The following is a 10,588-nucleotide window of genomic DNA, read 5'->3' as shown; positions in this document are numbered from 1 at the left end:
TTTGTATATGAAACTTTATACAAAGTTAAAACACAGAACGTATGGCTAACGCTAATATTTTATCAATGAAACTAGTGAATTTATTCAAAATAAATTAATACAAAAATACCTTAAATTACATTTATTTGGACTGTATAGTACAACTGATTCGACCATTTGGAAAAAAGAAAAGTGCATTAAAAATATACTCGTAATAATCACACGCATCCCCCTGGGAAGGTGTGAAATACAGATTGACCCAAGAACGGTCTAAATGGATTTTCTTTTGGTCCTTTATTTCCACCACACCACACTACTAAGTAGAAACAGTTCCGCTACGGGTAATCTTCTTTAGAAACTTCTTAAACAAATACAAAAAAAATCTTCGGTTTCATACTACGCACAGTTTCAGGAAAGGGAGGACAAAAAACATTCCACAGGGGAACACCAATATAGTAGTCTTATCAGCGCTTTAGGTGTATTCAAATTGTTTTGGTCCGATTCATTTGAAAAGCAGTGGCTGACTCACGCTGACAGAGATTGTCTTTGATTGGATTGTCTGTCTTTTGGAAACCGTTTAAAATAAAACCTACCAAACACACAACAGCTCGAACAGCATATTGCGAGTGAGATTCTCCTTGAAAGCTCTCAGTAGAGGAAACACTGACCTCTGCTGGACATTCAGGCTAACACTGGATTGTGTGAGTTAGTTCCTTCTCAATCATTTGCCATTAAAAATACCATATATAAACATAGTAAAATACAACGAAAGCGTTAAAAAAATAAAACAAGCGTAAGAAGCAGTAGAAATAGTACTTGTACTGTACATGTTGGCGCCACCTAGCTTGTGAATTAGCGTTCTCCGCTGCTTCGTCAACATTGCATAGTCGACATGGAGGACTCGAAGGCTAATTCATTCCCAGCTGGATATGAGAGCGATTCAAGCAGCGAAGACTGGTTCGTGGAGCGCCCCCCTGACAAAAAGATTTACGATATTCAGGTAAGTTTGATTTGGAAACAAGAAAAAACGTCGTCTCTCTCTCTACCGGAAGTAGCTCGCTTGGCTTGCCGCCATTAGCAATGCTAACAAGTCCACCTTGCCAGTTGCGTTGCTCGATGTCATACAAAATGAGATTAGATTCACATTTCGTAGGTCAACATTCTTGTGCAGTTGAATTGAATCAGATCACATGAGAAAAAAAAACTACTTCTTTTTGTGGGCTATAGATTTAGCATTGATAAATGTTGCAAGCTGCAAACTTTAGTCACTGCAAACATGTTTTTGTTTAGCTGGAATATCTAAATCATAAATGCTACAGTTCTTACAACCTTATGATATAAAGTCTGATTCGGTTGGGTGATTCGTATTAAATGAGAAGTCTTATATTTGATAAATATGGCTTCTAAAGTAGGAATGTACCGATTACATTTGTTCGGAGTTATTTGATTTTGAGTATTTGCAGGAGATCCTGTCTTTATCTAATATCTTGACTTTGCAAGAAGATAAAAACAATCGTGTATTCAAATTGGTTGCATTGAATACATGTAAACCAACATGATACTGTTGCATAAAACCATTTTTTTTGCATATAACTAGTGTATTTGTTATTGTGACAGAATGCTGATAATACCTTGGCAGAAAAAGTCAATTTGCTCAAATCGGCCATCAGAAAAGGCAACGTTGCTGCCATTGAACAGCTGCTGGACAATGGCAAGAACCTTTTCATTCCAACAACAGCAATTAAAAATGTTTTTGTGAGTCCTATGATGCCATGTAGTAATAATATTATGGATATTATGCACAGGCATGGATGTGGAGAGCAACCTGGGCTTTGACTGCACTCCTCTGATGTGTGCTCTCAGTGTGGCGCAATACAATGTGGCCAAAGTGCTTCTGGATCGGGGCGCCAACGGCAACTTCAGCAAAGGTCTCGCTCTCAAACAAATAATTTCTTCACAATCACATAGAACCACTCCAACATTTAACTTTCACTAAGACACAGAGCGAACTGTGTCTTTTACAGTACGGACAGTTAAACGTTGAAGTATAATTACGAAGGCAAGATGAACACAGCGACACGGTCATGCCGCTAACAACAACATGGTTCATCTGACTTTACTTAACAGCGATGACGCCAAAGAGGAAATGTTGCAGAAACACCACACCTCTGATCCTTGGGAGTTGTTTTTACTTCAGGCGCTGCTTCGCCATCCTTTGCATGTGTTGCGTCAAGGTCTGCCTGCTTCAAAAAAAGCACAATTCTTTCATGGCGTGAAGGCCTACATCTTTACACATCCCGGTCGCCACACTGCTGCCATTCCCGCTCAGGAAAATCTCTGGATCAGCATTTATTTACTCCGATCCCATACACACACACACACACATGCCGGGCTCGTCTGGTTTGCACCCACGCAAAGAATATATAAACAACAAAGACACAGTTCCACACAGACAGATGGTGAGGCCCAAACACAAATAATAACACAAATAAATAACACATTGCCGGAACTAAATTAGAATTGAACAGGAACAACTCCAGACGTCATTTGGAGCAAAAGAGGCTAATGTAGGCAAATCCAATCTAAATCATAAAAAAAACAGAAGATAACTTGAGTAATGTAAGTCCCAACATAATAAAATCTCAGTCGGGCTGACTTGTCACATTTTCTTCTTGAGTAAATGCCATGTTCTCGTTTGTAGGTGGCAAGACAGCGCTGATGGCCAGCTGCACTGCATCGGCAAAGGAGGACAAAATTGCTCGCTGTGTGGAGCTTCTGCTCTCCAGGAACGCCGACCCTAACACGGCGGACGCGTGAGTTGGCTGATTACAAGGAAGTTCGATCTGGCTCAGTTCAGGTTCAAATGTACGATGATTGTTCTGATTGGTTTTCCAGCAGAGGAGTCAATCAGTTTATCAACAACTAATGAATCAAAACGGAAAGTTGCTGCAATCTTAAAAACGAAATGGTTTTTTTCTCACCACGGTGACAACGCATCTTCTGTTTAGCTTACATGCTAACACACTGTTGCTCTACCAGTGCCAGGGAAGTTTTCATTTCCCTCCTCGACCAAATATTTGAGCGAGGCAGTTTGGCAGCGATGACGACAAACCCCCCACGGCGCCAAGCGGCGCGTAAGTTGATATGGTTAGACTACATCAAACGTCCGCCGTCGCTTACGTCGGAGCATCTGATCAAAAATGAACACCAGCTGCCTCTGCTTGGGTGTAAACAAACGCACTCCCAACAAACCCGACGCGGACCCCCAATTGTTCACATGCGCTCACGTTTACTCAACTGTTGAGGCGGGAAGTGGCTTCGGGCTGCCATGCACATGTGAGTTTGGGCCTGCGACTGCCGTTCCGCCCGAAAGCCCAATAAATAAATACGACTTAAAGATATTCCCGCTTTTAAAACTCGCCCGCTTTTCCTGGCATTGCCCGCGGGGTCGATCTGACCTGTGACATAACAAGACGCTTCAGTTGGCCTATTGAAACAAGTCCCGTCTTCTCTGACCTTAAATCTCAACTTGACATTTTTACGGTCGGACAGTCGCGCTGATAAGAATGATCTACGGTCCCGCTGATTGGAACGCTCGCACGGAAGCCGTATGAGAAAGACCTCGCCGGCGGGGCCGTCGCACCGACGGTAGAAACGGACGACGCGAGCGTTCTCCGTTCCCACTGCTCCAAGAGGAAGTGCGCCGTGGTGAAGTGAGCAGGAATGCGCGCAAATTGACATCAAACATTAACTTTTGTCTACGTGAGGGTGATTAATTTGACTGTTTGCCGTCACGCTGTTTGACCAGCGCCGAGTCTTTCCCAGACGACTCGGTAAATCACCGTCGCAAGTCAACAGTGAGCTTGCCGCCGACGTATGATGTGAAAAAAAAAAAAAGTGACTGATGTACAGTACAGTGTTTGTCTCAACACTCATCGAGCGGCGTTATTGAAAGAGGAATTGTCTTTAGCTTATCTCACAGTCCACCAAGTTTAAAAAAAAAAAAAAAAACCCTGTCAAAATTACCGCGATGTTTTTCCAGGGTGAAAACTTTATTGAAATAGTCCAAATGCCAAATTCATGCAATTTTTTTTTTTTTTTTTAGGTCTCAAATGACATGCCTGATGTTAGCCGCCAAATACAACTACTGCAAAGTCCTCAACCTTCTGGCGTCTCACGGAGCCAACCTCAATATGCAAAACGCCAACGGATACACCGTATGTGACATTATTGCGGTTCCGCGTGCGTACGTGCGTGTAACCACAGTAACGTTTCAGGCCTTGTCGGTGGCCGTGCAGCACGGCCAGGAAAAGGCCGTGCTGAAGCTCCTCCAGCTGGGAGCCGACAGCAGCATCGCCACCGCCGAGGGGAAAAGTCCCGCTGAGCTAGCTTTGCTTCTTAAACACACTCAGGTGCCGTCATCACGAATTCTCCATTGATCAACTTCTGTCTGATTTACTCCATGAATGCGTTTGTGTTTCAAGCTGCTTGTTTAGAAGTGTTCCGTTTATTCCAAAAACCCGCGCAGATCGCCAGGATTCTCTCCTCGGCATTGAACGTCGATCCGGTGCTACCTTTCAACTCTACGAAGGAAAGCCTTTCTGCCATCGTCAAGTCCAACGCTCCATCTTTTGCCGAAAGGTAAATCGCCACCAGTTCACTTTTATCTGAGAACGTCACACAGAGGTAACTTTGAGTTTGGTGCCCTCCGCTGGATTCTCTCTGCAACTGCAGGAATCACAATCTTTGCCCTGATAAACACAAACTCGAATCCCTCAAAGTCACACTGTTTCTTTTTACGCACCAGCGTGCCCAAGCTGGATGAGCTGGAGCTATTTCTTCACGGCCTGGATCTGGACTACCTCATCGACATCATGCATGTACGTCAACGCCGCTTGTATTATGTCTCCACTTTCTTCTTAGCTTTGAGCTAACAAAAAAAAAACATTTAGATCCGGGTGGCCTTCCCACATCTCCTTGATGTCAGCGTATTGATTAATGATATCACGCGGTCTATCTTATTAGCGCCACAGGTGAGATGTTACAGTAGCACCTGCGCGGGGTTCGCTATGACATTTTCATGTAATGAGGTGTGCAGTTTACATATTTTACTAGCACGCTACCTGGACGAGGCTCAGTTTGACAGATGCTGGTGCCGGCCCATGCAGGCGCATGGCTCAAATTGTACCGTGCTCCCTCCCTCACAGGAGAAGGACATCACCTGGAGCGAGCTGCTGACTATGGAGGAGGAGGACCTGGAGAAGGTAAGAGGGTGAACGCAACCACTGTCAGTTCATATGAAGATGAGGGTAGCTCATGCTGCACACGTATGACTGATACGCTCCAGTGAGCATCGTTTCACGTTTTGCAGCATTTTGGGAATTTGATATTGTCGTCTTCATGGGAAACTTAAACGTGAGCCATTAAAAATCTCTATGATACATTGTGGTTGGAGTTTATAAAAGAACGATATGAAAACAAAAATATTCTAGATCCCAAAAATGTTCCCCAATGCCATCTATAATCTTATAGGTCGGAATCACAGAAGCAGCAGACCAGAAGAAGGTTCTGAGCGCTCTGCAGCAGATGCACTTGGACCAACTGGACCTGGGCACCGTCGAGCAACTCGGAGTGACCGACAGCGGGTTCGTACAACGTCTTGCCTCTCAGACCGTAATTCTGGGTCGACCTAGTCGTATAGCATCAAGCCAGCCGTTCCTTCCCCCACTGGAAGTCGTCCATCATACCTGCGAACATCTCTCATCCTCATTTGCGATCATCTTAACCTTTGCTAATGGTTTAAGTGGAGCTCTAATGATTTGTAAGGCGAGAGGCGACATGAGCTCGCCGCAGAGTCGTCTCGGAGCACCCAATTGCTCCGCGAAGACTCGGCGGACTGACGTCAAGAGACAGAAGGATGGTGGAAGGCTTGACCAGGGCCGGGCTGGGCCTCACCACTTAAATACTTTTGATCAATTGAACGGGGAATCTCAGGATCACTTTTGCGCTGCTAAAAAAAAGCCAAACACAATTTATAGGTTGTTTATGAATCCTAAATCGAACATTGGATGTGATAAAACAAACAATACCAAAAAAAATGTATTCAGTCAGAATAATAAATAAGAACAAATATCTTGAAGAGCAACCAAAACGAGGAACTTAAAATGGATTAAAAAAAATAAAATTGACAGCTCAGCCATTTTTCCCTGCGTAAAACAACAAAGCGTAACATAACATGAGCTATTTGTGCGGGCGTGCTGTCATCGCCGCGCTAGACAAACTAGGAGCAGGGGAGAAGGGAGGCTGCGCCGCCTGACACTGTTTACACGGCTCACCCTGACGGAGTGCGCAGATGGAGCGCTAAGATAACAACTATCAATAAGTCGCGCTGTCCGCCGCGCCGCTCCAGGGAAAACCCATCACCCACCTGTTTGCCGCTGCGACGTCATCACCATCAATAAACTGTTTGCGTGTGTTCTTCAGGAGCGAGGAGCTGCTCAACTTCCTGATCAAGTTCAAGCAGCAATGCTGCCGTCTGACGGAAATCATCCAGGACACCACACGCCGCCTCCCCGTGCAGGTCTACAAGGTACACCGCGCGTCGGCATCGGCCGTTCGGGTTTCATATCATCGAAATCTGCTTTTTTTGTGCGCAGCTGGTCTTCATCCTGGACAACAAGCGAGAGGCCCAGGACTTGTGCGGCCAACTGGTGACGCAGACCAAAGACCTGCAGACCGAAGTCAACTGCCTGTACAATCTGCTCCGCCAGGTCGGCAAACTTGTGCATACTGTATGCGAATGTTGACAAGCTCCAGCACGCGTGTGTGTGTGTGTGTTCGTGGCAGACTTTAGCGTGACAGGAGCGAATCCTCACAGCCAATAAGTCAGCACCACCGTGACACAGCCCTGTCAGCACACAGACAGCAGGGGGGAGGAGGAGGGAAGATGGGGGGGGGGGTCAGCGTCAGTGATGCACGTTGTGGGGTGACGGAATTTAGAGGGCTGATGAGTAGGGTCCGGGTTGAGGGGTGTGTAGAGTCGAAGGAGCAGGACATAGATAAATTGGGGGGGGGGGGGGGGGGGGTACGTCAGCTGTGTCACGTCTCAGTGGGGTCCTTATCTACAAAGGTACCTGTAGCAAAGCCATGTGGGTCCTAGCTGAAGGTTGTGGGGAGCCCAGTTCAAGGTGGGAGTCAGTTCTGAAGGTCTGTTGGGTCCAACTATCGACTGATCCATTACTAAGCGGACTAAAATGAATGGCTTTTCCCGCACAGATGAACGAGGCCCCAAACAGCTGTCGAATTCCTCCGCCCGTCGCCCGCGGCAAGAGGACGATGCCGGGCGTCGCGAGCCTCGCCGCAGCCGCGCTGGGGGTGACCCTCCTCTTCCTGAGCCGTGGTTATCTATCCAAGTTAGGGAACGTCTTCACATTCTTGTAATCGATAATACCGTTATGCTGAACCCACACGCATTTATTTGTATGATGCAAGCAAGACTTCTTGTAAAGTTGAATCCTGTTTTTTTTTGGGGGGGATAAAATTATTTTGTAGTCTTGAAAAATATCATTTTACAAGAGTATGTTCAAATGTAGAAGTTTTAATTTTGTAGGAGTTCTGAAGGAAATAAATGTTGATAAAGAAGTTTCAAATGGCCAAAGTATTTGTTTCCTGAAATGCATCAAAGCAAAAGCGCTTTTCAAAAAGCACAATTGGACACATGATGTCCTTTACAATTAAATCACGTTTCTTCCACTGCGTCACATTATTCAACTTAACTTTGATGTGCTTCCGATTCTAAGACGCACTTGATAGGATTTCAAGTAAGTCTTATAGTCCGAAAAATACGGCAATTGGCAAAACACCAGCCAATTGGCATATTGTCATTATTTTGAAAAGCCCAAGTATTAATCAACTCCTCCATTAATGATCCATAAAGCGAGTCAGGAAATTAACGTGATTGGAACATTCCAGCGTCACGGCGACTTTGCACGCGCCTCGGCCACCCAAGCAGAAGGATGTGAAGACTCGTTGGTGCTTCCCGCCCCGTTGCGCCGCCGCCTCTCATTTGCCACTCGTGCTCTCGGCGGACATGCAACAAAAGTGATCCCGCGCGGCCGACATGAACGCCTCGGCGTGTGGACTATGTTGGTGCGTGTGCGCGACTGTGTGTGTGCTGAGTGTCGACGCGTCTTGGTGGTGAGTTTGCATCATCGCGCTGCTCTGAAAGTTTGCAGCATTTTTTTTTTTTTTGGGATGCCTTTGCATGAATTGCTTGTCATGATGTTTTCTTGGCCGCAGCTTCACACTGTTGCATTTGACCTTTTGCTGTATTTTTTTTGCCCTCATCATTTTTAGTCATTACACTAAAGTTATCAAATGTTCTCGCTGCCGTCTATTGAAAAGCCTTTACGACATCTTTACAAGTCTCAACCGGTCTCTTGGTGCTTTTTCCCTTCACGGCAAACATTTCAACACCTCATGGAATAATCATACACGTCTGTCGACTGTAGCTTCTCGATTATTTATTCCTCACGTGGACACGAATCCAACTCGGTAATATAATGTCTTGTTAGAGCAAAATTATAGAACCTGGAAAAGTGATGATGATTATCGTGATTAGTGTGCTTTTTTTTTTTTTTTACTACTTCAACATGGAAACAATAACTATGTCTTCCTCTTATTGAAACTTACATTTGATTATTTATTTATGATTTGAATGTTCACTTATGTGGTGAAGTGTAGCTGCTGCCTGGTTACCTTCCAAACAGGTACATGAGTACTCTGGGCTCTGGCGTGATGTGCGACAACATCCCGGGGTTGGTAAGCGAGCAGCGGCGGCTGTGCCGCCAGTATCCCCGAGTGATGGAAGCCATCGGCGCCGGCGTGCAGGACTGGATCTCCGAGTGTCAGCACCAGTTTCGCAATCACCGCTGGAACTGCAACACGGTGGCGCGGGACCACAGTCTGTTTGGACGCTTGCTGCTACGCGGTGAGTCCCGGGACGGGTTGTTATCGTCACGGGTCCGGACGCTGATGGCGCCCGATCCCCCTCAGGCAGCCGCGAGGTGGCTTTCATATACGCCATCTCCTCGGCGGGCGTGGTGCACACGCTGGCGCGAGCGTGCAGCCGCGGCGAGCTGGACTCTTGCTCCTGCGACCCGCGTAAGACGGGTTCTTGGCGGGATCGGGTCGGTACCTTCGACTGGGGCGGCTGCAGTGACCACGTGGAGCACGCCGCCCGCTTCGGACACGCTTTTGTGGACGCCAAAGAGAGAAAGGAGCCCGACGCACGTGCTCTCATCAACCTCCACAACAACAGGGCCGGGCGCAAGGTGACGTCACGTCCCGCCCCGTTCTCCTCTTTACATGACGTCACTCAGGTGTAAAGCTAAAAAATGGGAATTTTACTCGTCAACAAATATCTTATACGACACATGTGACTTGTATTTACACACCCATCAGGCAGTGAAGCGTCTCCTGAGTCTGGAGTGCAAGTGCCACGGAGTGAGCGGCTCATGCAGCGCGCGCACCTGCTGGCTAGCAATGGCCGACTTCCGCCGTACTGGAGACGAACTCAGGCGCAAATATGAGCGCGCCGTCCACGTGGCCGTCAACCAGTACGGAGCGGCTTTGACCACGCTGGGTGCGTGGGGAAGACACACGGCGCCTGGGAAGAACCAACTGGTGTACTCGGACGAATCTCCAGACTTCTGTGTGCCCGACCACGACGCAGGTTCTCCTAAAAAAACGCAATCGGTGACGCTAACTTGCCGGTCCACTCTGAAGCTGACCGTGATGCATGTCTATTTCGCAGGGTCCGTGGGTACCGGCGGACGGCGGTGCAACGTGACGTCTCGGGGCGCAGACAGCTGCTCGGTCATGTGCTGCGGGAGAGGTTACGACACGGCGCGGGTGAGCCGCAGTGCCAAGTGCGAGTGCAAATTTCACTGGTGCTGCGCCGTGCACTGCAGCGACTGTCACCAGGTGATGGACGTCCGCACCTGCAAGGACCACACGTGAACGTCATTGTCAGCAAACTTGAGAACTCGCTCATATAACCCGGACACTGTTCTTAAAAGTTTTATTTCCCCCACCACTATAATGTATTTATTCATTTTATTTATTGTTTTATTCCTCGTCCAGTTTGAAATAATTGATTTATTATTAAAAAAAAATAAAAAAAAATAAACGACGACCGAACCCGCTATTCATAGGGGATAGCATCGGGTTAGTGTATGCGAGTCGTATTTTTTTTTTTTTTTTTTTTTTTTGATGGAGTAGTGTTTTGATTCTTCATTGTTCAATTAATTTTGTAAATAAAAAGTCCAAAAACATTTTGTATACTACAAACTTGAAAGAATATATACATTCTAATCCACATAATTCAACATTTTATTGTACTATATAAGATAATTATAATTAAAGTATAAATAGAACACGAGAATGTTATGTTTTTTTCAAGATAGCCTTGTAACCAACCGTAAATACTATTTTGAACAACGTGGTCATACAAATAGTCCGTGGTGTCGCCCTCTGCAGGCTAACTTAAGAAATACACGTCATAAGCAGACTTGGCGGAGTGTTATGTCGCCCTCTGGTGGGCAACATT

General features: G+C 46.3%; 2 protein-coding genes and 1 long non-coding RNA gene across 4 annotated transcripts; 2 read left to right on the top strand and 1 right to left on the bottom strand.

The window, feature by feature from the left end:
- Positions 1-615: 615 nt before the first annotated feature.
- On the top strand, positions 616-7,636 carry asz1 (ankyrin repeat, SAM and basic leucine zipper domain containing 1). Of its 2 annotated transcripts, none has more exons than XM_085913908.1 (13): positions 616-979; positions 1,597-1,690; positions 1,785-1,907; positions 2,681-2,792; positions 4,085-4,196; positions 4,257-4,391; positions 4,508-4,620; positions 4,787-4,859; positions 5,187-5,243; positions 5,512-5,624; positions 6,463-6,559; positions 6,636-6,749; positions 7,255-7,636. In XM_085913908.1, the coding sequence occupies exons 1-13, from the start codon at positions 872-874 to the stop codon at positions 7,417-7,419; spliced, it is 1,416 nt and encodes a 471-aa protein (XP_085770034.1). In that variant the 5' UTR covers positions 616-871; the 3' UTR covers positions 7,420-7,636. The 2 variants fall into 2 exon arrangements, with proteins under 2 accessions (XP_085770034.1, XP_085770033.1); XM_085913907.1 differs by having other exon boundaries at positions 617-979; positions 6,463-6,568.
- On the bottom strand, positions 7,592-9,989 carry LOC147055267 (uncharacterized). Its single transcript, XR_015066374.1, has 3 exons — positions 9,807-9,989; positions 9,435-9,718; positions 7,592-9,367 (listed from the first exon to the last, which is right to left on the bottom strand). It is a non-coding gene; the product is annotated as an uncharacterized LOC147055267 (long non-coding RNA).
- wnt2 (wingless-type MMTV integration site family member 2) lies at positions 8,043-10,248 on the top strand. Its single transcript, XM_085913909.1, has 5 exons — positions 8,043-8,175; positions 8,748-8,968; positions 9,034-9,311; positions 9,442-9,712; positions 9,794-10,248. The coding sequence occupies exons 1-5, from the start codon at positions 8,099-8,101 to the stop codon at positions 9,997-9,999; spliced, it is 1,053 nt and encodes a 350-aa protein (XP_085770035.1). The 5' UTR covers positions 8,043-8,098; the 3' UTR covers positions 10,000-10,248.
- Positions 10,249-10,588: the final 340 nt, after the last annotated feature.

The sequence above is a fragment of the Syngnathus leptorhynchus genome, chromosome 6, assembly GCF_054491065.1.
Source record: "Syngnathus leptorhynchus isolate UIUO chromosome 6, UIUO_Slep, whole genome shotgun sequence".
NCBI lineage: Eukaryota > Metazoa > Chordata > Actinopteri > Syngnathiformes > Syngnathidae > Syngnathus > Syngnathus leptorhynchus.
This window is presented reverse-complemented; position numbering and strand designations above follow the sequence as displayed.